General features: G+C 38.0%; 1 protein-coding gene and 1 pseudogene across 3 annotated transcripts; one reads left to right on the forward strand and one right to left on the reverse strand.

The window, feature by feature from the left end:
• Positions 1-374: 374 nt before the first annotated feature.
• On the reverse strand, positions 375-16,047 carry LOC148862776 (homeobox protein knotted-1-like 6). 3 transcript variants are annotated; one of them, XM_088981001.1, is made up of 5 exons: positions 15,391-16,047; positions 14,356-14,475; positions 14,079-14,214; positions 1,490-1,728; positions 375-1,113 (listed from the first exon to the last, which is right to left on the reverse strand). In XM_088981001.1, exons 1-5 carry the CDS (start codon positions 15,730-15,732, stop codon positions 955-957), a joined length of 996 nt encoding a protein of 331 aa, XP_088837127.1. In that variant the 5' UTR covers positions 15,733-16,047; the 3' UTR covers positions 375-954. The 3 variants fall into 3 exon arrangements, with proteins under 3 accessions (XP_088837127.1, XP_088837128.1, XP_088837129.1); XM_088981002.1 differs by having other exon boundaries at positions 14,091-14,214; positions 15,391-16,036; XM_088981003.1 differs by having other exon boundaries at positions 14,103-14,214; positions 15,391-16,033.
• Positions 16,048-21,527: 5,480 nt separating this feature from the next.
• On the forward strand, positions 21,528-26,046 carry LOC148862777 (adenosylhomocysteinase-like; annotated as a pseudogene).
• The last annotated feature ends 505 nt before the right edge of the window (positions 26,047-26,551 follow it).

A 26,551-nucleotide genomic window follows, 5' to 3' on the forward strand; every position in this document is an offset into this window, starting at 1 on the left:
CAATTTATATTTTCATTGATACTAAGATGTAAAAATACATAAATAAAAAAGAAATAAATTTGCATTCAAGTGGGCTTGTGATTAAAAAAAAAAAACATGCTTTATTGGAATTCATGTTTACATCCATTACAGCTAAAAGTCTGGTAAGAATGAAAATTTGTCAGTGCAAAACCAACCCAATTTTACAATTTATATGAACCGTTTTACACTCCACATATTTCCATTACAGCTAAAAGTCTGGTAAGAATGTAAATTTGTCAGTGCAAAACTAACCCAATTTTGCAATTTATATGAACCGTTTTACACTCTACATATTTACATTCACACTTATTTGCATTGTTTTCAAACACAGCTTTAGAGATGAAACATCAAAATAGAGGAAAAAAAAAGTTAATAAGAGGAAATGTGTAAACAAAACAAATACAAGGGTCAATGTAATGGAAAATAATGCCTCCAACCACCAGAAATGACAGTATGAATAAGTTAACAACCAAAGTACAAAACTATGTAGAAAAAAAATTGAAAATTTTCCATGTACAACAAGAATATTCACATTACAAGTATGAGGGAGAAATTTCCATGCAGAATGAGCTATCATTCAGTTTTCCTTTTCTCATAACCAGGGACAGCTTGCTAAACCTAAATGACCGTATTTAGACTCACCAGGAAGGCATACAGCATCGGTTATGGAAGCCACTCTTAAGTTGCTCAACATGGCAGACTGAACCTTCAAATCCACAAACAGCTAGATCCTGGATTATAGTTTTGTGAAAAGTGCAAAAGATGTTTTATCTAAAGAATTACACCAAGTCTTCTGGCGACCAGCCCAACCAAACTTATAATAATCAAGGAAAAAGTAGGAAGAGATAAAACAACCATGAAGGCATTGGGTTTGGTATGAGCTACGGTTACCCTCAAGGATAATGCATCTGCTGCTATAAAAATTAGCCCACCTCAATCGCCCATGAAGAAGGGTCCAGAAAAACTCTCCATAACATCAAACTGCATGCTCTCTGATGGCTTCCAGTGACGCTTCCGCTGGTTTATAAACCAATTGTTTATTTGTTTCTGGTCAAGGCCCGTCAATTCAGCTAGCGCTAACTTATCAACTTCCTGAACAATTAGGAATTGCAGAATAAGGCCATATATATCTTCATGAAAGAGTGCAATGTTTATGCACTTCAGTCTATAAACTTAGCAGAATATTTACTCCAGCTGGAGATTTGCGAAAAAATATATCCAGATCTTGGGAAAAAATACAACAATTTAATTAAAATAAAATGTGAAAAATAAATCATTATAGATAAGTAATTCAGCTTGTACTAAATACAAGAAACCAAACAAATTTAGCTTGTGTTCAATAACAACTAGAATCTGTAAAAGACATAATACACAACCACAAAAGAAAACCTACAATGATAATAATCTAAAACCTCTACATGGAGATGGCGCTAAAATGGTAAATCTGAACCTTGTATATAACTTTTACCGTTGGATATGGCCATTTGTAGTGAATATTCCACCAGTCAAGTAGCGTTTGCCTTGCTTCCTTCGGTAGCTTTCCCTTCTTTTTTTTCTTAGAAAATTCATGCTTCAGACCACTAATATATCCACTATATTTACGTAAGAGCCTGTCCTTCAGCTCTCGTTCTTCATCTCTTGGTTGAACCTCTTGGGCATCAATCTCTCCTCCACTAAAATCATCCCCAGATGATCCAGCAGCTTCATCTGACCAGGATACCAAGCATAAGCAATCGGAACAACCCCCGCAAATCCATTTTAGGAAGATATAAAACTTATCAAAGAAAAATGATTTCAAACTTGACAGCAAAATATATAGAGAATAAAAAACAGGAGAATTGCATATGAAAAAGAAAAATTACAAATCCTCGTAAACATTTAAAAGAACATCACTAACAAACATCATGACCAAGGTGAAACATCGCTAGGGAAAATGGCAAAACCAAGCTGACCATGTATACGGATGTATTAAGGAATCCGTGAAGACCAACCATAGCCATTCCTCCAAAAGTTAATCGAGAATAAAGTTAACAGAACTAGCAAAGTAAAATTCGGATGCATCTTGTATAAATAATGCTGGAGATGTTTTCACATCCCTCTTTTGACTTTCCAGGCATGGTTTCCATTTCACGAAGAAACAGGTTGGCCAGTTTTAAATCACAAAATACAAAATATTGAGCGCAGGTCGGACATTTCTAGTTTGACTTACTTTATCTGCCAGAATAAACTAAATTTCATAGAAGTCACCAAAGAATACAACCAAACTTAACACTAGAAGTGGGTGGGGGTGGGGGAAGGCTTATCAGTAAACCCAAACTAAGCGAATTTTAATATCTAACCACAATTTCATGCTTAGTCAAATCAGCAAGACAATAGTAATAGAAAACAAGATAATATCCTTAACAAAAAATTGTCATGGTAAAAAACATCACCAGAGTTTAAAACTTATGGGTAATCAAGTTCACATAAAGTAAAATCATAAACCTGGCATTTGCCACCACATTTCAGAATTATACAATGACAAAAATAATGCAGATTAAAGAGATAATACACATGCAAAACTGCAAAGCACAAGTTTAATAGATCATGGCTTGCATTCCAAGTAATCTGTTACAAGCAATACAGGGTCCATGGCCCCAGTATAACAAGTGAAATCTGACGGTACAAAATTTATATAGGGGTACTTTCAGTACTTGATATGCAACAAATATTCCCAGTTATATTCAAATTAGAAAATCATAGAGAAACCTAGTTCAGTGATAAAACCTATCTTCCTTCGTGGGTGTATAATTGGTAAATTGAAAATACTAAATATTTGCATTTCTATGAAGATGGGCCCAAATTGCTGAACCATATTAAATCTTGTATGCACTTTGTGACTGCATTTCCTTCCATGTTTCTTGGTTTCTAGAACAACAATGTTGCTAAATTGCTACAAAGAGATGGATATGCCTGTCTTAAACTCAGTATTCACTACCAATTGCCTTTTACATTGAGCAATGTGCAAGAATTAAAAAAAAAAAAAAAAACAACAGATTTGTACTCTGCAGAAGCATTTCTTATTATATTCCTTATGCTGAACAATGTAAAGGAGAACCTAATTTACAAAATTCAAGGAAAAAAACACAGTTTGCTAGCAAAGCTGCTCGAATCCACTTTAGGAAGAAAAGCCAACACTATAGTGGCATTTGGATGCCTGAACTCTGAAATCTCTGTAAGTCTAATCAGATCTTATAGGGAGAAGAGTAGCCATTGCGGTTCTCTTTATATGTAAACATGACTACGAGGGGTATTCTTGTCATTGTCAAAGTTTTAAAATACTTAAAAAGTTAACACTGATGAGCACCACTACAAAAAAAGTAATAAGTGGCAACCTAACCACTTATAAATCAGAGCAAAATTTCAGAAATAAACATGCCTTTCAAAGGTGTAACCAAACACATCTATGGCAATCAGAAAAAGAATAATGTAGAATTCAGGTAGGTGGCAGGTCAGATACACTACTACGCAAGCCAGCCAGAAGTTGGTGATATCAACATCACAAGGATTTTTCCCCAAATAGTGGGGATTAGGCTGAGTTGAGTAGAGTTGCAAAAACTGACTTTCCATTTAAGGGATTAAGGCCCAAGAATGAGTGAATAGTGCTCACAAAGATAACCATTGCCCAATGTTGGTCCCAGCTATCTGGGGCCTTGGGAGGGGTAGACTGGACACAGTCCTACCCTTTGGAGTTTTTTTTTTTTTTATTTGACAGAAAGCAGTCACTCTAACACTCGAGCACATTTAACTCACGATAAGAGTACTGAATAGGGAGGGTATAAAAGCATATTTAACTCACGATGATTTGGAAGGGTAAGAAAACAAAATAATTCGTATAAATTTGCGTCAATAAACATCAAATTTATCATGCTTTTTCTTAATATAAACCAACTAAGAGCAATGATGAGTCAATCCCCAATAAACATAAGACCAACGCCGCCAGGATGGTTACTTGTAACATATAAGGGTTTCTGTCAGTCATATCCAATGGATTAAACAGCATGAATGAACCATGGGACATTAAAGAGGTAAAACCATACAGAACAAGCTAGGATAGGAGTAGGGTGAGCCAAAACAAAGGTACTCAAAATGGTCCTTACCAGGTCAACAAAATTCGTAGGCAAGTGAAAGAAATACATTCTAGGAGTATTAAATTACAAGAAATGCAATTGCAAGGTCAAATAAACTTCACATTCAATAATCACAAAAGCTACCACTAAAGGAACACATATTTCAAGTGTAAAGGAACTAGAACAAGAGGCAACATGCCCAAAAAATAGGAAGACGGAAGACACGGAAAGGAAAAGAGGAGCTCAGCTGGTGAGAGTCCAGCTCCGTTCTAACACCAAAGGACGGAAAAAGAAAATAAAGTTGCATCTCTAAGGTTTCAAAGTAAGCATGGAACTTGGAAGCATCAGTGGCAAAATGATAGACGATACTGGATCCACCATTACTTTTTACCCTGGGAAGTGGGAATAAGTCAGGAATGGAAAAGAACAATAACATAATAAACGACAAGAAATTATTATTAGTTGGCAGCTACAAAATTAAATCTGAGATTAGGATACCGTATTCAACAATCCAGAGAGCATTCCTTTCAATACTACTGTCAAATTGTCAATGACCCAACGGCGACTACAAATACCAAGGACTCCAAGATTCTCACCGTCCCCTAATTTCAGGGCAAATTTCTACCAATTCCACCGCGTCAAATCCACTTTGTTTCTTTTCAATGTGGGTACGCGTGAGAGAGAGAGAGGGTCTCGTATTCTTCTTGTTTACAGGTCCTTAAACGCAGTGGACGTCGAGTTCCGATACCTCGTGCAGCGAGGAACCAAAATGGCTATGAAATTGTGAGTAAGTCGAGCAAAGACAATGCTCACTAGGCACCCATCCTACCAATTTCCCATCAACTCTCGCGTGCTTTTATTCTCCAATCAAATGACAGTCCAAAGCGCCCACTACGAACCAGGCTGCAGGCACATTCTATGACCACACTATTGGAGACGCAACATCCACGTCTTTTTTTCTTTTGGATATAAGAGTTGTTCATCCAAGCAAAGCAAAATCTTAGTAAGATGCGTATCAATCAACGCCGACCAAACTACAAATTAGGATACGTTCAAGAAAAAACACCTACAAATTAGGAACGAAAAAAGATGTAGTTTCCTTGCCCAAAGCTTCCATCTAATACCCATCAGAATTCATGGGGTTTTGATTGGTCAATAATCAGATTTTACCATTTTACCTATCTCTATGCTTGAAAACAAAACAAGTTTAACCATACCTCTCAACAGTTCCAAAATAACTTAATGGTAAAATCAAATAGGGTAGGCCACTCAGTGGTTGCCTCCTAATGTACCATAAGTTCTTGGGTTTACATCAACCTTAACCCTTTTATCCCACTCCCTATGTGTATTATCTTTAGGCTCCGTTTGGGAAGAGTGGAAATAAAATATGTTCGGTATTTAATTTTGCAAAAAGATAATTTTGTAGTCTCAACAAACAAATTTAAGTTGTGATGAGTATGAATAAGAATTCCAAGTTGGGCAACTTAGTTTACCACTGGTTTGAATGCAAACCTTTTTTTTTTTTTTTTAATTCATCATTGTTACCAGTCATTGCACAAATCCATTATTATTACATGCCTACAAAACTGAACGAGAGTGCACAAATGCGTCAAACCAGCGTTTAAACTCTTCCATAACCTTACATTTTAACATGATTTCCAAACCATCATTAACCCAAATGGTTGGACCGTTCACCCAGATACCATCAGAGCAACTCTTCCATAACCTTATTTTCTAAATTGCTACATGCCATCTGTTCAGACCACACAATCACACCACTAACCCAAAAACCGGTGGCCAAAGTGGTTCTCGTTTTGGGTTGGTTTTTAAAACATTTTGACCTATGTATTAACAACATATAAAGATATGAAAAATAAAAATACAAAATTAGCATAAGACCATTTGATCACACCTAGACCTGTTCATGGGCCGGGGCGGGCTCGGGGCGGGCTTTTACTCTTCATAAACAAAATTTTGTTAGGCCCGAGCCCGAGCCCAACTTGACCAACGGGCCTACAACTTAGAACCGAGCCCGGCCCTAATAAAAAATCTGAAGCCCGAGCCCGAAGCCCAACCTAACAAAAAGATAAATTGGAGTTTGTGTCTATGTTTGCTACCGGTACCTGTGTCTGTGTCTGTGTTCGCCGCCGACCAAACAATAAGAGACAAAAGGGCAAAGAGAAAGAACTTGCTGCCAGTGCTTGAGTTCACGTCTGATAAATGAACTGAGCTGAGATTTTGAGTGAGGAGGAGAAATGAGAAGAGGAACAACCGAACAATGAAAAGAGAGAGAGAGAGAGGATTCACAACTAGTGTCTGAGTTTGCGTGACTCGCATCTGATAAATGAGCTATTGAGATCGATTCTGAGAGAAGGAAAAGTGAGAAGAGGAACGAGAGAAAAAGAGAGAGAGAGAGAGAGAGAGAGAGAGGACTCACCAGTCACCGCTGGAGTTCACTAGTTGCACCAGTTTTGTCTTCTTGAGAATGTTTGGCTATGTGAGACTATGACTGAGAAGGGAATTTGTTCGACTAAGAAAAAGAGACGAGTGATAAGAGAGGGGTTGAGAAGAGAGGGATTAATATTTAGGGTTAGGGTTTAACTTGTACAAAAGTCAGGCCGGGCTTTTTTAACAAATTCCAAACCCAGCCCGTAAAATAGTTAGGCTCGGGCTTTTAGACCCGAGGTCAAGCCCGCAGACTAAAATACATACTCAAGCCCGTCCGAGGGCCAGGCCGGGCCGAGCCTACCAATCGGGCTACATGGCCATGAACAGGTCTATTCACACCCAACAAAAAGCAAATCTACTTTAGAAAGTATTACAGCCGATGCATGTCAAACGAGGCATGATACATCCACTGACCAGCGCAGATATCCAAATACCAATCGTATATTTAAATTTAAAGAAACTATGTTAAAAAAATATATGTGATGTTATGAAAAGCTAAAAAACAATGTAATAATTGTAAAAATCGGAAAGAAATAAATATCCTGTGTACCAAGTAGACTTCATACATGGAATTCCAATTACCATTATAAAATTGTATTATTTGATATAATTTTACTGTTTATGTCTAGGAAATATAAAAGGTGCCCATTGTTCAAAAAAATAAAAAAGAAAATATGAAAGGCGCCAGCTAGCCTACAGTTGACGTCTCTGGTTGGCTGCAACGGGGGCTGGGGTCGAATCCAACCTTCGCCCAGGTTGGTGGGTCTACGGTTACCCCCTATTAATTAGAGCTCCTACTACTTGGACTAGGCTAGACTGAAAACAATCCAAACAAGCCCAAAACACTAGAGATGGGTTAGGATGGGTTGAAGTTCAACTATGCATGTATAATTTCCGTATATTTATGTATATATATACATAGGCAACAATGCATTTATAAATGTATGTATCAATACATTTATGTATATATATATGTATAATTTACGTCAAAAATTTTAAGGGCAAATTTATTTCTAAAACATGACAATCATGTTCTTTTACACATAATAATATTAATACTGAATTAATATAATCTATATAATGGGTTCTTATCAAAGAAAGGGCTAATGGCCAGTATGTTGATTGCATCATATTACTTTAACAAGATGTCAAAAGACTTTGAATTTTGATAACTGAGGCAGACTGAAAGACTTAATTCTCATCTTTTAACAAATAAGTTATTGCTTGGGTTGGTTATTAAGCTAGAATATTTTATGATTTAATTATTTTAGGGAAAATGAACAATCAGCCCAGATCAGAATTTTATAACCCCATACTACAGGGGGAATGCATCTCACCGTGAATTGATGCTAAATTCACGGACAGGATGTAGTTTATAGGCGAGGAGAGGGATTAGTAGGGGGCTGGAATTCAGAATTATGCATCGGGTGTATCCATACTTCTCCAATTATTTTATTAATTAAGACAAAAGAACAAATATTAAGTTCAGCCACTTGGCGGATATCAAATGGATCCTAAGATTTATGTCGGGTTCCCCTACCAATTACTCCACTGTCCGGTGTACACCGTGTTTCTGATTCCAAAGAAAGTTAGATTCGATTTCGCCGAGCCTCTAGATAGTCCAGATGCTTTGAAAATTGAACTTAGTTATGAATTCGTTGGTTTGTATAGGTTGTATTATAATATTAAATAACACCTCTCCATGGAAGAGAAAGCGTACCTGTTACCTGGCCTCCTGGCTTTCCAATCCCCAGCAGAAAGATAGCGCGTTTGCACATTGCAGAATGTCGCCGGACGCCAAAGTCCCCGGCCGAAAATAAACTATCTTCTGAAAATGACAACTACCTTAGCAACACAGTGACACTGGAGGGAAGAGAGAGAAAGAGATGCGTGGGAGCGGAACCGGCGGGTCGATGTGACTTGCAGGCTGCAGCAATAACAAACCACGGCACTACCTATTATCAATTGGATTGGAGTGATCACCGCAGAAGATCGGGACGATCACCCTATACTACGCCCCTACCAATTTCAGCTTTCACATTTAGAAATGTAGCCCAAAGGATTATAGTGTAGTGTAGTAGTGTACAATAGGCGCACAGCTAAACCCCTTAAAATCTTCTATAGCCTTAAATCTAGACACAAGTTAGCGTTTGAATGACAAATACGAATGAGAGAGATTTAATCCAACGGCCTTTTCGTTTCATCTATATTAGCACTGTCGCAGGAAAACAAGGAATAAAAATGCACATGCAGTAGTCTTACCCTACAAACAATCAAGCTTAAAAGTTAATAGACTTCAAATGACTAGGTTTGCATTAAAAGAAAGAACTGCACTGGCGAAATCAAGAATGAAATCCTCAAGCTTTTCTAGACACTAATGCTTCATCTTGAGACAATTCCACGTTCCAATCCTATCACTAGAGTGCTAGAACAAGCCTAATAACAATTGAACACCAGCTTCCCTAAGGACAAAAAAAAAAAAAAAAAAACTGTGGGAGATCTGGCTTCATCACTGCTTTCATGCATGGCTTATGGCTAAACACTACACCTACAAACATCCAAAATATATTACTACTTTTTGGGCGAAGATAGACTTACAACTTCACTCAAAATCATAGAACCAGTATTAGCTTATAACTTATGATGAATAGAAGATAAGTTTCAGCTTTGTCCACAACCAGATCATACCACCACATCCTCAAACATTTTTCAATCCTAATGGGTTAAAGAAAAAGACGAAGCTAGATCATATCAACATTTGTCATCTTCTTCCCAGCAGTTTGGAGAAGCTAGATCTACACTTGAATACTAGTATGCATAATCGAAAACAGTTCCACATGTTCTAGGGGGAAATCATAGAAAAGGTATTTCAAATGAATACTACTATGACCGCTGTCAATAATTCACATCTCTCTATTAATTGCTTAGTGCAGTGATAAAATCTTGGGCTCACAATCATGAGAATCTGGGTTTGAGTCTGAGAGTAGAGTCGACTTCATGCCAGAACAAGCAAAGTGTAAGGTTCATCTCCAGTTCACCCTCCAAATACCACAAATAGCCAGGACCAGCATTGGGATATGACCCTTCTACAGATTACCAAAGTACTAAAGAAGTGCATATGGATGTTGCAACCTATTACCGCCGTGCTAGAGTATCATGGGAGCAAATAAGTAGTAAGCAACAGAAATACATATGGAAAATAGTACACCAATTACTCGGACTAAAAACTCAAGGTTATGAATGGTCACTTAATACACAAACAAAATTTTAACCTAGTATCATAATTCATCTGCACGTAACATGTGATCACAGTGGAAATATACAACTTTTAACTTCAGATGGCCCTCACAATTTTGAATGCCTACAATAGATTTGTTCCTCTTCTGTAAATTGATAACACGGATTTGTCAAATGGAAACAAGTGGCCTATCATAACCACACCAAACATTAACATGGTGAAGAGGATAGTAAATTTCTATAGAAATCAGGGATTGTTAAAAACATGCATAGCACATAATATTAATTCAAATAGCGTTTTTTATCAGCAATATTATTCATTTTGTGGGTATAGGGGATTATATAAACATGTATAGCTCATAATATTAAGCCAAACAGCTTTTAAGTACTGTTCTAAAAAAGTAGAATGTAACAGAAAGGACAAGGGGATTATATAAATCAAGTACGAGGGGAGAAGCAATAGCAGGTGTGGTAAAAGGGAATCTGTATTTTAGAACATGATATATACATTCGGGTTATCAACTTATAAAAATGAACCAGCTAGCCATAGTTGTCAAGGAAGCACCGAGGCAACAAAAAGCATTTGTGGAGGATCACTTGGCCTAAACACCAAGATATCTTGTACAAGGCATTATAAAATATTTTCACATTTTTTTCTAAGATTATAATAATAAAATAAACATTATTAGACTAAATTATTCATTTTGTGGGTATATATACAAGTCTTTTTACTTGGGGTTCAATAAATGCTCCAGTTGGTGTATGCTGGCCAGAATCCGTGAAGACTTCAAAACCTGAATTGATAAGCAAGAATTTAAAATTTTTTTCTAGAAATATATTTTCTGCTTTCTTTTTTCTTCTCATGAATATGTTGATTTCCTATATTTTGATATGAATTTTAATCTTTTTGATGGAGATTATTTCTGAAATAGTGAAAGATGATTGATGGTTGCCAATGGAAACTACAGGATTACCAATACACCCCCATCAGCTATCGCCAGGCCTCACCATGGTGCCTAGAAAACCATACACCTAACAATGACTTCTTTTAACTTCATTTGCCAATCTGAAACAAATCACAACTTTTTAATCACAATGATGCATTCTACATAGAAAAGGCTGTTACTCCCACATCAATTTCATTAGTTCCACAACCAAACAACCAAAACACCATTAACCAAGCAATCTATTACCAAACAAATTCTTAAAATAGCACAATTTTATTCGGTATCTATGTGTTGCAGTCTTAACTTTATAAATAACTACTAAACTTTACTATGCTTAGCAGATATTCAAATAACTTCAGCAGTTACTCTATAGTTATACACAGCCAGGACAGGAAAGTCAACAGAGCCCGAGAGAAGGAAAATATTGGTAAGCCATCATACACAACCAGTAAGTCTTACAAAAATATGGCTTTAGGTACTTCCCTGAGAGACGAGATCACAAGTGTCTAATGAAATTCACTGATGACGTACCACTCATTTTAACTCCTACCAGACACAAACATCCTTCCACTGCCAACAGATTGACATGTAACCAAAAAGTTTTAAGCCCTAAACACTCCATTTCAGATGATGTTCAGTCCTGATCATCGTGCAACTCTGGGCACTCGGAGGACACTTGTGCCCTTCATGGAAGGAAAATTTAAAATCAGTCAAGTACAAGAAAGATTTCATGTTTGCCAGGTTCTATTATACACAGTCTAAGATATTGACTTACAATGAAACCTTTTCCCGTGCCAAGGAAACATTTAGGTCTAATCTTTGGTTGACATCACCAACCAAGCGATTGGAATTGAAACCCCTCTTGAAGAGTAACTCAATGCAGACATCATTTCAGATTATTAATTTCACATTTATTTAGTTTTAATCAGATTGATTAGAAAAACAAATCCCTCTTTATAACAATTTATAACTTTATATTCAACCTTTAACATTTTGCTCCAATAAAAAAAGGGGCATCATCCAATTCATAAGCATTCAAAATAAGGATAATTTGCTAGAAAAGATAGAAAGAACGATATTGAAATAAGCTTGCCTAATATAATACCAAAACAAAGTTGTGCAAAGAAGACCTACATCTCAATATCTGCTGCCTATAACATGTATATATTGACCTAACGTGAATTCATGCCAATGGATTCAAGAGGGTAAAATAGTCACAATATTATTAAACAGGGGAAAATGACAGAGGAACAAACCTATACAAACAAACCAACCCCAGTAAATGCAACAGAATCCCCTCCTTGGCACATACACCAGATGTGCAAACAACACATTAAAATGAGACTTGAATATAAATAGGGTTGGACCATGCTAGTCAATGCTATTAAATTGTAGGGAAGATCACATGTGACCGGGAAGACATTTACTAAAAGACCACATTAGTCATGGATTTATAAATGAAGGTTCCTCGAAAGAAAGAAAGATCTTTATCTTTTCTTCCCCTTATTGTGATTTATGTTATAAAGAGAAATAATAAAAAGTATTTTAAAAGTTAGAAGTGCAACTAAAGCACAAAGAGATTCTTAGAGAGTAAACCACAGTAAACAAGGTCAGATGCATACCATAACAAAGTGAGATGCTACTTTTGAAAAAAAAAAAAAACAATGACAAGCAAAACTTAAATCCAAAGTATGAAAATCTAAATTGGTTCGGATATCGCGTTGTTAACACCAAAGTTATAGACTTTTTTTATAAAAATAAAGTTTTCATAAAAATAAAAGGAACATGAACCTGCAGTAGTATAGTAAATTATGTAGTCAGTATGAAATTAAATGTTAACTCATCAAAATATGGCAACAATCCAGGCTAGGTGAAATTGAGTTCAGGCAAGGCACACTACACAAAATGAACTTTACCCATGAGCCTAAGCACACTTAGGTGCACCCTTTAAAGAACTGACTGAAAATTGAAGGTTAGATACGGGGTATCCTCCCTTTGATACAAATGATGTCATCTGATCGATCAAATGAACTTAGGTTACTGTAGAAATAACTGATTTCTTGCATTCTCTGGGAGGATTAATTGATGTCCAGTCAAACAGGCAAGAAAATTTAATAAGCTCACTTTTGAGGCCTAGGACAAATATTAGCTCTGACCATGGAATAACAATTATTTAATTGCAAGACTCTTTTTCCTTTCCTCATCTTTTTAATTACTAATTATTTTCCTGGTCTTTTGTTTTTCCATTTTTGTTGGCCTCATTGGATTCAATTTATCCAAATAAACAGAAGGTTATGTCATTACATGATTAATTACTCAAGACACCCAAGTGCATGGAGTTGTATATTAGTTTTACTCGTTCCGGGTCTCCAAGCTGAGCTCTTTTAGATTACAAGGGATGATGTTCGAAGTTGCAGATGTACCCAGATTTAGATTTCCCCCTCTCTTTTGTTTTCCCTCTTGAAGATATTCTGCTGATTTGTTCTTCATAACTTGAAAAAAAAAGCTGAGATATCAAAATCAGAAACCCTAGGACAAAAAGGTTATTTCTATTGTTCATTTTTTTCTGACAGGAAAAGCACACGGAACTGAAGATTGAAGATAGAAAAGAAACAGCACAGGCTCAGATAGAGAAAACTGGAAAACAAACAAACCAAAGATACAACAACAACAGCAACAACAATAATAATAATTCTGTTACAAACTTCTGGACTGGAATGTCGTTATCTCGAGTTTATTTCGTTAGACATTACAATTTTCCGTTACTGGAGCAAAATACAAATTCTAAGCTTCCAACTAGATGGACTAAAATGGTTGAAATTTTCTTTCCTGCAAGAAAAAGTAATTTTCCCAAGATAATGATCCTTTTCAGTATTTATGGATTATTGTTCTTATCTGTTTGTGAAAGAACTTTGTTCCTCGGTATTAATGTCAGAGCCTTCTGCTCAATATCAATACCACTGGGACTAGTGAAAACAACAGCAGTTCCCACGAGTCCTTTTTGCTAAACTGAACCAGCTAAAATGGTACTGTGCGCCAGATGACTATAACTCGAAACAAAAGAAGAACTAATTTTATAAACAAAACCAATCCAAAAACGGAAGACAAAACCTATCCAGAAAAAACCATGAGAAATAATGCACTAATAGTCATTGCAACAAAACTGGCAAAAATATACCAAACGCATATCAAGGAAGAAGAGAAAAATAATATTGCACGGAAATCAATATCTACATAAAAATAAAAGGATTGTCATAATTGGGTGTTTGTATAAATAAATGTTTTTCGATCGAGACAGAGATTAAGAGAGAAAAACCCGAAACGGAACTTCTGGAAGGACCTTTGCATAGATTCCTGAGCTGCATTTGTATCTCGGTCAAGAACGTGGTTGCTTCATCGAATGGCCTTGAGAGATCCGTTTTATACTTGACCAGCATATCGCAGTAAGTTTCCTGAGAAGAGAAACGAAGAACAAGATGGAGAAATATTAAGAAGCAGGAACTTAAAATGAGTTGTGTGTGTGTGTGCAAGAGCGAGAGAGAGAGAGAGAGAGAGAGAGAGAGAGAGAGAGAGAGAAAGAGAGAGAGAGTGACCATAAATTGATCGAGTTCGGGATCGGCGCCTAAACAAGAAGAAACTGCGTTTCTTTTATAGACGAAGTATTCTCGCTGGACTTCATCCAAAAGAAGTGCTATGTCCTCGGGTGCTCCGACCTGCAGATATCAATACCAATAGAATTGGAACTCCTACAAAAAAAAATTGAAGATAAACAAACAAGTTCCTGACATGATAAGTATGATAAGTAGAGAGAGAAACCACGGGTTGAAAACATTGACAGCAGATAAACAATTTCCGATGCAACTCAAGGGACATAGCGCAATGTGAGTTTCAGACAAATATTGCTGTAGATTAAAACAATGGCGACAGGTTATCAGCGAGAAACAAATCGACGATTCCCAAAACTTTTAGAAACTGCCAAAAGCATCCTTGTTTGGTCTTGTGATAGTTCGAGAAGCGAAGCTTGAACACTTTGAGAAAAGGAAAGAACAGCATCATTGGAACGCATAGCTCTCTCCTATGAAGTTAGAATAAAAGCCAATGAACAAAGAAAAAAAAAAAAAGATCAAAGAAGAAAGAAACAAGTATGAATCCTCGAGCTCTAACGACTAAGGAGGGAAAAGAAACTACCTCCAAAAGACATCTCGTATTTTAAGGCAAAATTGAACACAGACGTGGTTAATTTGTAAGAGATCGAAACAAAGATTGGAAAGCAAGGAGCGCTGAAGCTTCCATCGACCAAGATATTTGATCGATTTGCTGTATATATCATTTAGAAGTATACAAATATTACCTTACAATCTACGTAACGTAAAGCTTCTTAAATCTCAAGCAACTGTTAGTGATCAGTACACTATACACTATGTACGTAGAGAGAAAACAAATTCGGATTTTCTTTTATCTGAGGAAAGACAAGAAGATATTTGTTAATACCATTTCGCTTCCAATCACAAACCAGAATTCAACAAAAAACAATATTCCCTCCAAAGTTTTCCGTTCTATTTATTTATTTATCCGACGACTTTTGCACCCGAGAAAAGCTCTCGACGCCGGAAAAAAAACCTCTTTACCTTCTGGCAATCGATGTAAGCTTCAAGTAATCTTGGATAACAAGGATGAGAAGCAATTTTCACTTTAATCTCATACAACTCATCTTCTAGCACACCACGATCAGCAGTAATACCATCATCCCCTACCCTCCGTTGAATTTCTGGCGTGACCGAAGCATCCTCGGATAAAGCGGGAGCGGCGGAAAACAACTGATCCGGTGCGAAGATGGGAACCCGATCGCGGAAAACTCCCGCGGAAAGCAAGCTCTGACAATCCATCGGGGAGAAAAGATTACCCGGCGACAATGAAGCCTGCTCTGAGTATTCGACCGTCGGATGTAGTCCGTACATTTCGTCCATCATTATCGTTGCAATTCTTTAGTCTTCACAGATAGGGTTCACTGCTATATAGGTTATTTCCGATTTTTTTTTTCTTTTTTTTCAAAGTTTCTATTTATCGTCAATATTATTTTTTCTCTGATTTTCTCATCTGTAAGTTCCACCTCTTTCATGGAAGCGAGAGGGTTGTGGATTTTAGCGTACAAGGGAGAAGATGAACCTGATTAGCATAGCTGCTGTGCATAGGTTTCTCTTCCTGTCTCCTCCCACCCTCCCGTTTCCCCGGTTCCCCCCTTTTTCCTTTTGATATTCTTATTCTTATTTTTTTTAAGGTAACTCGAGTCTCACAGTTATAAATATAAACAAATAATAAAGAGTAGAGAATGATTGGATCACTCGAGGGTGCGCTATTCACGGTCTTACGTGGCTAAATTAATGGTGACGTGATAGATATACAAGCGTTCACTTATGATGACGATGAAAAGAATAAGTGAAGAATAACCACCTGTAAAATAAGGCCATCAGGCATAACATACAAAGTTGAGAGCAGCGATGATGAAAGATTGGCACAACATACAAGACTAAGCTGATCTGTTTGCGGTAAATCCAAGTGGCAAATAGAAGATTTCGTCCATATTTTTTGCTCCGAAGTGTGAGATGGGAACAGATCTTTCAGACCAGCGGCTACGATCTTACCCACGTAAACCCCCAGGACACGTTAGACTAACATATCTTCTCTCCCATCCAGGATCACAGAGCGCGGCAACTAATAATCTTACCGACTAATCATCCATTACTGCCTTAGAACTAGAAACCTAAGCCATCGGATTGGAATATATAACAAGGTCCAGGCGCCCAGCAGTCTAGCTTTTTGAAATTGTTAATGGAATCGGGTTTTGTGGTTGTTCGGGACGCGATTGGCGATTGGACAATAACTTAACCTTTCCCGGTGGCCGACACGATTCTTCATGTTCCTCGTGTTCAAGACGACTTCTGGTCACCCCGAAACGCTAACCGGATTCAGTCAGTGCACTACCCGTTCCAACAGTCATGCATTGGGAATATTTTACGGAGATGTTGAAGGCTGTTCGAACGGGACGTGCACTGACTGAAGCCGATCTCAGAGCATGGCCTCTGCTCACGCAAGAGCCTTGATTTGCTGCATTAGGACCCTTAACAATTTAAGATTTGATCGAGATAATCAATGTCGGATAGGAATCTTTTTAACTCATAACTAGATAAGGTAGTAGACCGAGGGTCCACGCCCACAGTTTCAGAGGACCATAGTCGCAGTAGTCTTTTCACATGGCTGAACAAGGTCTAAAATGCTGACCAGAGAGGGCTTTTGCTAGGCTGACAACACCCTGTACAGAGAGATTCCTATCCAACGAACTAGGTAGAGATTCTGAACCAAAAGTGTTCCATCATGTCTCTCACTAGAAAGATTATCAAGAATATAATCTCATGTCAACAAGTTCCATCACGCCTCGTAAATCTCCTTTACCAGTTTACCTTGTACTAATTCAGTTACTTTTCCCTTTTTATTATTTACACCTACATACCCTTTTTTTTTTGTTATAAATAATTAAATATGCATTAGAGTAGGGGGCCTATTTGAGAAGGGAAGAGGACAAACGATATGAATCTGATCATAATTAAATCTTTAACTGTTTTAAGCATATTTTCCTTAGCCCTTTTTTTTAAGTTAATGATAAGGAAAGGGGATATGACGATCTATTGTTCAACCTACGATATTAACGTAGACAGGTAGACTTGAATGTCTTAAACGTGGCAGTTGCCTCTGGTGGGCCATTTGTGGGTTCCAAATGGATAAGCCCAGCCAGTAGTCGGTCAGAAGCAAAAAAAAATGCCATAATTCTACGAAAGGGGTGCAGCATATGGCCCCACTGTATGAAGTGTGGGCCGAAGGGTAGTGGACAAATACAATGGAGGTTGGAGGAGGAGAGGGAGGAATAGGGTAGGGGATTATTTTGTTATGCCAAGAGTTAGCAACGTGTTACGGCCACAGTGGATATTGGGCCTGGGCAGTACTGTTTTACCGGAAAGCGGGTCCAGATACGTTTCGTCGTTACGTTTTTGAGTCCAAACGGGCTTCTTTTCCTCTCTCTCTCTCTCTCCCCCCTCCCGAGTAAAGTGTAACTCGATTACGTTTTTCAGTTGTTGATTGATTGATTGACGGGGGAGACTGGAAAAGAAAAGAGGGGTTCAGGAGATTCAGGCTCATGCAATTGCAGAAGCAGGGAAGGGTTTCACATTCAGTAAATTATAGGACCACTATCAGGCTGAAATTACAGCAGACGCCACTGTGGTTTCGAAAGTTGCAAGCTGAAATGTGATGGCACTTCTGCATAAAGGAACAGATCAAGAGATAGGCTGGTATTTCCTATGGCCATGAGAGAGTCTCACCTAAGAAATCAACAGGAGGTATGGCCTATGAGTCAGCTTCTATAAAATTGCTTTTAGAAGGTACTACTTCACGACTCAAAAACAATAATTAATCCCCCCCCCCCCCCCCCCCCCCCCCGGCTAGGTCCAAAAATTCTCGCTATTTTATATAATTTATGAGCTGTTTGATTTTGGTTCCTGAAAAGTTCGATCCGGCTAAGTTTTAATTAAATTTAAGTCAAATTCAGGGGGTTGATTATTAAACGAGTGGAGTTCGAGTCTATTACAGCTTGTCTCGTGAGGATTGGAACTCAGTTCGAATATATATAATTAAATTATAGAAAATAATATATATATATTAAAAATATTATAATTATTAATTGTTATAATTCTTAATTTTTTAAATATAAAAAAAAAATCTTTATAAATAATTTTTATTTTTATAGAATATTTTTTTTCAAAATCGAGCTCGAGCTGAGCCGAGTTCAATCTTATGCATTTTTTACTCAAGTCAATCTCGAGCTCAAGGTTCTAGCTCGAACCGAGCTCGAGCTCGAGCTCAAGCCTTGTAGAACAATCTCGAGCTTGGTACTATTCGGCTCGGCTCGGCTCAAATCCACCCCTACCCATCCCATACTACAACACGATTTTGGCCGGCTCGGCACACCACGCCACAAAGGCCCACTGGCCGGGGGTTCAAAGCCCACAAGTCGACACGGCACGACCCGCCAGAGAATATAGCCATTGCCCCCCCCCCCCCCCTCAAAGGGGCCTAATGGGTAGTTTCAACTTTTTGGGGGGGTTTACAAAAAGACCCCCTAATAGCTATAAACAACCATATTAGGGGGGTATTTTTGTATTTTGCTTATAGAGAGTTGAAAAAATGACATAAATTTCCCCCCAACAACTATATAACAACTAGTTTAGGGGGCACTTTGGGTAAAGTTATAAGTAACTTTTATAATGACCAAAATACCCCTCCCAACAACTAAATAACGTATTGTTTTTTGGGTATTTTGGGCAATTGAGTTATGCTCAAATTCCTATAAATAGTCATATCCTCCACCATTCTCATCACACCAATTCAACAATTCTCTTAATCTCTTCTCTCTCTCTCTCTCTCTCTCTCTCTCTCTCTCATATTCATACATTCTCAATTATTTGCAATCTAAGAAATTATGATTAACTGATTGTCTGATTCTGCATTCTCCATTACTCAAGTCTCAACTTTATTGAAGTTTCGACTTTCAACAAGAAAAGGCTTGCTCAACCAACTCAAGTATCTCAATTCGAGAGGCTTTGACGTTGAAAGTCTTCAACCGTTGAAATCAAGTTGGGATTTTGAACCAACAATCCGAGTAAGTCAAATTAGATTAATTTTTATCTTTTTAGAATTTAAAAAAAAATGGCCGGCTCTTCTGAAAACCGATTCTCCAACATGTTGACCGTGGATGGCATTCAATCGCATCACAATAGTGTTAGCACTGATATGATTAATGTCGATAGAAGTGGAACTTTCACACCCGGTAGTAGTGGTATTAGGGGAAAAATGAAGGCTTCTAAGCTGAGTAGCTAGGTTTGGAAAGTTTTCAAAGTAAAGGATATTGATGGGAAGGGAAAAGAGTCGTTTACCAAAAATGTAGGAAAGACTTTAGTTATTGTAGCAAGGGCAGTACAGGTCATTTGAGCAAACATCTACTCACATGAACAAGAGGAAGATGAAGAGGGGAGAGAAACAACCCAAACACAGATTGGGAGGGGAACTAGTTTTGGTACTTTTAGATGTTCACAAGAAAAAATAAGACAATAACTTGCTAAGTATAATGTACATACAAAACAACCATTTATATTAGCTGAAGATCTAAAGCTAAAAGAATGGTCGCGTAGTTCTGTAAACCCACAATATAAAAAAGTTTATAGGAATACTATAAGAACTGATGCTTTAAAAATTTTTTATTCATATAAACAAAATTTTATTTCTTTGTTAGCAAATATTAATTCTAAAGTTGTAATTACTTCGGATGTTTGAACATCCAAATTTGATATTATTTATATTTGAGTTACTAGCCATTTCATTTATGAAAATTGGCTTTTGAATAAAAGAACTTTAAGTTTTACTAGGCTTAAATGGCCACATGGTGGCCCAGCTATTGCTGCAAGTATTATAAATACTTTGCATGCTTATGGATATTAGTTTTGATAATGCCAGCAATAATGAGTCTGCAATAAATATTTTAAAATTTCAATTAAAACCATGCTTAAATGGTAAATTATTTCATATTAGATGTGCATATCACATCTTAAATTTATGTATTCAAGATGCCTTGAATATTATTTATACTCATATTTCAAAAATTAAAAATTGTATATACATATATATATTTACTCAAGAATTGTTCAATGAATCTATTGATTTAGAATCATGTAATGGGTAGATGTCACAGATGATGAATCAATCTTTTTTTCTACTTCTGCAGCTCTATCTTTGTTAGTGCGTCTATAATGATAATGTAATGATTGATGAATCAAAAACTTTCAATTTGAACTTATTCTTTCAATTGGTATTTTTCCTTATCCCTATATAGTTCGAGGGCAAGAAAATAAGAATTTAAATATTTATGCCAAAAGTATGGTTTAAAATATAAATGTTTTATATTAGATGTAAAGCATAGGTGGAATTCTACCTATGATATGTTAGAAAGTTGTATATCTCATAAACAAATTCTTTCTAATTTTTATAATTTAAAAATGCTTAATGATATGATATTTGAGGAATATTGGGAAATTGTAGTATGTATAAGAGATTTTTTAAAACTTTTTTATGATGCAACAAATGAATTATCTATAATTTATTATCCAACTAGTTGTAACTTACCATATCAATTAATGGTAATTAGTGATTGTTTTGCTAAATATAGAAATAATCCATAATTTCAATTTATTGTTGAAATTATGGACAATAAATTAAAAAATATATATATTGAGAGAACATTTATCCCCTTTATTGTTTAGCTACAATATTAGACCCTAAGATTTGAAAAGATGGTTTAGATACTTTACTTGAAACATATTGTGAAAATATGAATATTGATATAGGAAATAAAAAAGAAGAAATTAATAATTTATTATTTGAAATGTATAGTTTGTATGAATCTGAAGTTGAAGGAAATATTCCTACAACTTGTTCATCATCTTCTCCTTCTACTTCTGACATTGAGCCTAGTAATAAAAGAGAATAACTTTTTTATTTAATAAGTAGAAGGTAGAAATATGCTAGTTCTACAACAAATTCATTTATTGAACTTAATTTTTATTTACAAGCAATTTTTTCTAATTTAAGTGAAGTATCAAATAATTTTGATATTTTAGACTGGTGGAGTGAACACTCGAAAAATTATCCGATTCTTGCCGACATGGCACGTGATCTACTAACCCCTCCGATGTCTATAGTTCCATTGGTGTCTTGTTTTAGTGCGGGTACCAGGGTGTTGGATGACAAAAGAAGTTGCATGAACGATGAAAGCATAGAGATGTGCATCTGCTTCAAGAATCGGCTAGATGCAGAAGATAGATTACAAGACATGGGAGGGCATGATACAACACCAGACATTTCACCCGAAGTAGATGATGAAAGTCATGAATGATGATTCATGAATTGGACTACTTGTCTAGAATTTTTCATTTTTTTCAAATTATTGTAATTTTTTTAATTTTATTTAATTTATTTGATATATATATATATATATATATATTTATAATTTTTTAGCAATGTAATTTTGTATTTTCAATTTGTAACCATATTATATTTCTATATTTTATTAATTTATTCCATTTTTATATTTTATTCATCCAAGTATGCAATGATCCAATCATTGTATTTGTAATTCACAAATTTGTATCATTCAAATTTAAATGAATTAAAATTCCTATTTTTCTTCCAATTTGTTATTCTATCATTCTTATTTTAATTTGGTTAAATGTTATTTTTTTCATTTATGTGTTAAATAACTTAGATTTCTCATTTTTTTTAAATAGTTCCCAATTCCCAAAGTTCATATGAAAGTTGAATATTTTAGTTTTACAAATTTACTTAGAAAAGAAATCAAAAATTTCCAAAGAAGGAAAAAAAAAGTTCAGCCCGATTCGGCCAAGGCCCAAGGCCCGCATTGTGGCCCAACCCGGCGGCACAGCCTGTAGCCCGGCCCAACCTAGTCCCGCGTACTGGAACGGCACGGGCCCACCTGGGCCTAGGCCATGGGCCATGCCAGGCCAATTCCACCGAGGAGGACGGCACGACCCACTTTACACCTCTACATCCTAATGGGTCGGCCCCTTATGACCATCCATATTTATTCAAATTTTACAAGCGTTTGGTAGAGGTGTTAATATACCTCGTAAATCAATGTAAAAGTCCATTATTGTCAAATTTTACATTGAAAATCAATGAAAAGTTTACATGGATAAACTTTATCTTATTTTTTGTCCAATGGTCTCCTCTCTATACGATCAAGAGCTTTTCTCCTCTTTGTCCTACAACAGTCTCCTGCATCCAACAACCAGAAGAAACACAAGCCGGTGATGGTTGCCAATGAAGCTGACAAAATGTCTGGTTCATTTCGCCCACACATATTCCTAGCCTCGACGAGAGAGTGAGAGAGAGAAAAGAAGAGACAATAAATCTCAATCTCAGATCTATGCAACCATGTCGTTGCTCGACAAGAAGACCTCCTCTAATCGTCAATACAAGGTCCAAGGAGTTCGGCCTCCCTCAACCCTTCTCAACCTTTCGAGAGAACCAAGATCACTGGCTCGCTCTACATGACGATCTAGACTGTGATTTTGATCAAAACCCTCACCGCCTTCGATGTTGAGATACATGTGTGCTCCTGCAACATCTTCTCTACCCAGGACTACACCACTGTTGCCATTGCTCGCAACAGCGACTCCATATTCGAGTGGAAGGGGGAGACCCTTTTGGAGTACTAGTGTTGTAGAAAGAGGGCACTCAATTGGGGTCATGGTGGCGGTCCTTATCTCATCGTCAACAATTGTGGTGATGCTACATTGCTCATCCATGAGGGTGTGAAGGCAAAGGAAGAGTACACCAAGATCGGAAAATTGCCAAATTCATCATCAATGGACAATGATGAGGGCAGATTTGGCCCTCCAGTGGAATTGTGACACGTGGCACCTCGTGCCAACTAAGTATGGCCTCCAGGAAGCTCGCCATAGGCAGCTCGCCATAAGCAGCTCACCGTAGGCAGCTCGTCACTTGTAGAGAAGCTCGGTAGAGGAGTAGTTTGGCGTATCGCAGGAAGATCTCCTGTCGGACGACCTGGCCCAGACACTGACTTGCCGACTGACACGGGCGCCGACTTGGCCGCCTGACACAAGAGCTAGTCTGACGACCTCGAGGAGTTCACCATCGTACCCCGGTTCTGACGGTATGTGACAAGTCTTACCGTTTGGAGGCTTTTCATCCACCTAACCCGCGAGGACTCCGGTATACAAAGACCTCACCCCCCAAAGGGGAGGGGAGAGGAAAAAAAAAGGTGGAGGTAATCCCTGCTCTCTAGCTCTCTCGTTTCTCCAATATTATCCTCAAAGCTCTCTACAATCAGAGTGCTAACTTAAGCGTCGGAGAGCCCCCACCGGGAAAATACCCCCGGGTCCTCTGATTCAGTTATCGCAGGTCCCTCAGCTCCCACCGCATACAAAGAGGAGAAAAAGATGGAGTTCTTGCAGGTCCCTCAGCTCCCACCACCTACAAAGAGGAGGAAAAGATGGAATTCTCACAAGTCCCTAAGCTCCCACTGCCTACAAAGGAAAGAAGACCACCTCATGCTGAGGGTAGTCGGGTTGCGCTGCACCAGGGAGCTCCACCATTCTCTAAGTCACAGGCCGCCTAGTAGGGAGTTAGCTACCAGGTAGCTCTCCACCAAGCAGTTCGCCACCAGGGAGCTCGCCACCAGGCAGTTCGCCACCAGACATTTCACAACCAGGCAATTCGCCACCAGGCAGTTCGCCACCAGACAGTTCACAACCAGGCAATTCGCCACCAGGCAGTTCGCCCCCAAGCAGTTCTCCACCAGGGAGCTCACCACCAGGCAGTTCGCCACCGGACAGTTCACCACCAGGCAATTCGCCACTAGGCAGTTCGCTCCCAGGTAGTTCTCCACCAGGTAGTTCGCCACTAGGCAGTTCGCCACCAAGTAGCTCATCACTAAGGCACGTCACCACCAGGTCAAATAACGAGGTACTTAGCCAAAAAAAAAATTTACATCACAAAACATTAGTACGTGGCCAGAAACAGTTACATCAATTGGCGCCGTCTGTGGGAAAACGCTACAAAAAGCTAAATTCTCATCTTACAAAAGCTAAGCCCTCTTCTCCCAGAAAGTTAAATCCTCACTTTTTAGAAATCGAAGCTATCGCTTTATAGTTTACATCTTTTATGAACTCAAAGACTATGCAAGGAGCTAACAGACTAAGTTAGTTTACATCTTTTACTTTCAATTCAAATAATGCTTCATCAGTCCTCTCAGCAAGGTCCCCCCTACAAAGATGAGCTCTTCGTGGCTTCCGCGGGAGTTGGCGGCCAACCGACTACATAGGCGTCCTTACCGGTCGAGCCTTCCAAGGCTCCCGTGTGAGCTGGCGACCTAAAGTTGGTAGTGCTGCCCCCGAAGGTCGAGCTCCTAATAGCTTATTGTAGGAGTGGGTAATCGGCATTACGAAGCTGATGCAACACAATCATAGCTCGACACCTCACAAGGAAATCCTACGAGCCACATTACTACTTAAGACCCGATCGCATCTCCGGCACGGGCAAAGCCAAAAAAGAGTAGACTACGAGTCACTTCCAAAGCCTACGGGCCACATTACTGCTTAAGACCCGATCGCCTTTCCGGCACAGGAAAAAGTCAAAGAAGAGTAGACTATTCGTCACTCCCAAAGCCTACGGGCCACACTAGGAGTTGGATCAGCACTTACTAGCTCGTCGACTTACGGGCCAAGAGAAATCTACTCCCTTCGCTGAATTACTCTCAGCTCGGGAGTGGGGGGCAATTGATGAGGGCAGATTTGGCCCTTCAGTGGAATTGTGACATGTGGCACCTCGTGCCAACTAAGTATGGCCTCCAAGCAGCTCGCCATGGGTAGCTCGCCACAAGCAGCTCACCATAGGTAGCTCGTCACTTGTAGAGAAGCTCGGTAGAGGAGTAGTTTGGCATATCGCAGGAAGATCTCTTGCCTGACGACCTGGCCCAGACACTGACCCGTCAACTGACACGGGCGCCGACCTGACAACCTGGCCCAAACACCAACCCGCCGACTGACACAAGCACCACCCTGACAACCTAGCCCAGGCGCCAACTTGGCCGCCTGACACAAGCGCTAGCCTGATGACCTCGAGGAGTTCACCACCGTACCCCGATTCTGACGGAATGTGACGAGTCTTACCGTTTGGAGGCTTTTCACCCACCTAACCCAGGAGGACTCCGGTATATAAAAACCTCACCCCCCCAAAGGGGAGGGGAGAGAAAAAAAAGGTGGAGGTAATCCCTGCTCTCTAGCTCTCTTGTTTCTCCAATATTATCCTCAAAGCTCTCTACAATCAGAGTGTTAACTTAGTAGGGAGTTAACCACCAGGTAGCTCTCCACCAAGCAATTCGCCACCAGGCAGTTCGCCACCAAGTAGCTCATCACTAAGGCACGTCACCACCAGGTCAAATAACGAGGTACTTAGCCAAAAAATTTTTACATCACAAAACATTGATACGTGGCCAGAAACAGTTACATCAGACAATGTCGAGTTCCAAATCGATAATCAGAGATAGGTTGAAGATGGATTTGATGAAGTATCACAATATGAAAGACAGATTGGTTGGTGTTTCTAAAGAGACAACCACCAATGTCAGGAGGCTTTACTAGATCAACGACAGAGGGTTTCAAAGCAAAAAGCAAGAAACCTTTCACTTTAACACCGGAACAACCAAACAACCTGAGAGAAAAAGTCCAAAACACCTCGGTTCAATTTTCCATTGATCATGAAACCGGGGTCAAATTTTCTATCGGTATAAATTTGAATTTGAATTTACACTTAAAAAAATGCAGCCAAACACATTGAATAAGTACTCACAAAATTTTTGACATTGTGTTCCATAATTATTCTAAATCATTAAAACAAAAAATACAAAGAATCACAAAAATAAAATTTGTACATAAGATATAATGTTATATATTTATAAAAAATAAAATATTTGGTACATATATAATATTATATATTTATTATATTGAACAAAAATAAATATTATACATAAGATATAATTTTATCAATAATGGAAATGTAATACAAATTTAATGTCAACCTAAAAATCAAACTTCTTTTTTTGCATCGTGGGTTAGTGATTTAGGTCAAATGGACTAATTGATGATA

This window comes from Nelumbo lutea, chromosome 3, assembly GCF_056320005.1.
Source record: "Nelumbo lutea isolate HS-2025 chromosome 3, American lotus-T2T, whole genome shotgun sequence".
Classification (NCBI taxonomy): Eukaryota; Viridiplantae; Streptophyta; class Magnoliopsida; order Proteales; family Nelumbonaceae; genus Nelumbo; species Nelumbo lutea.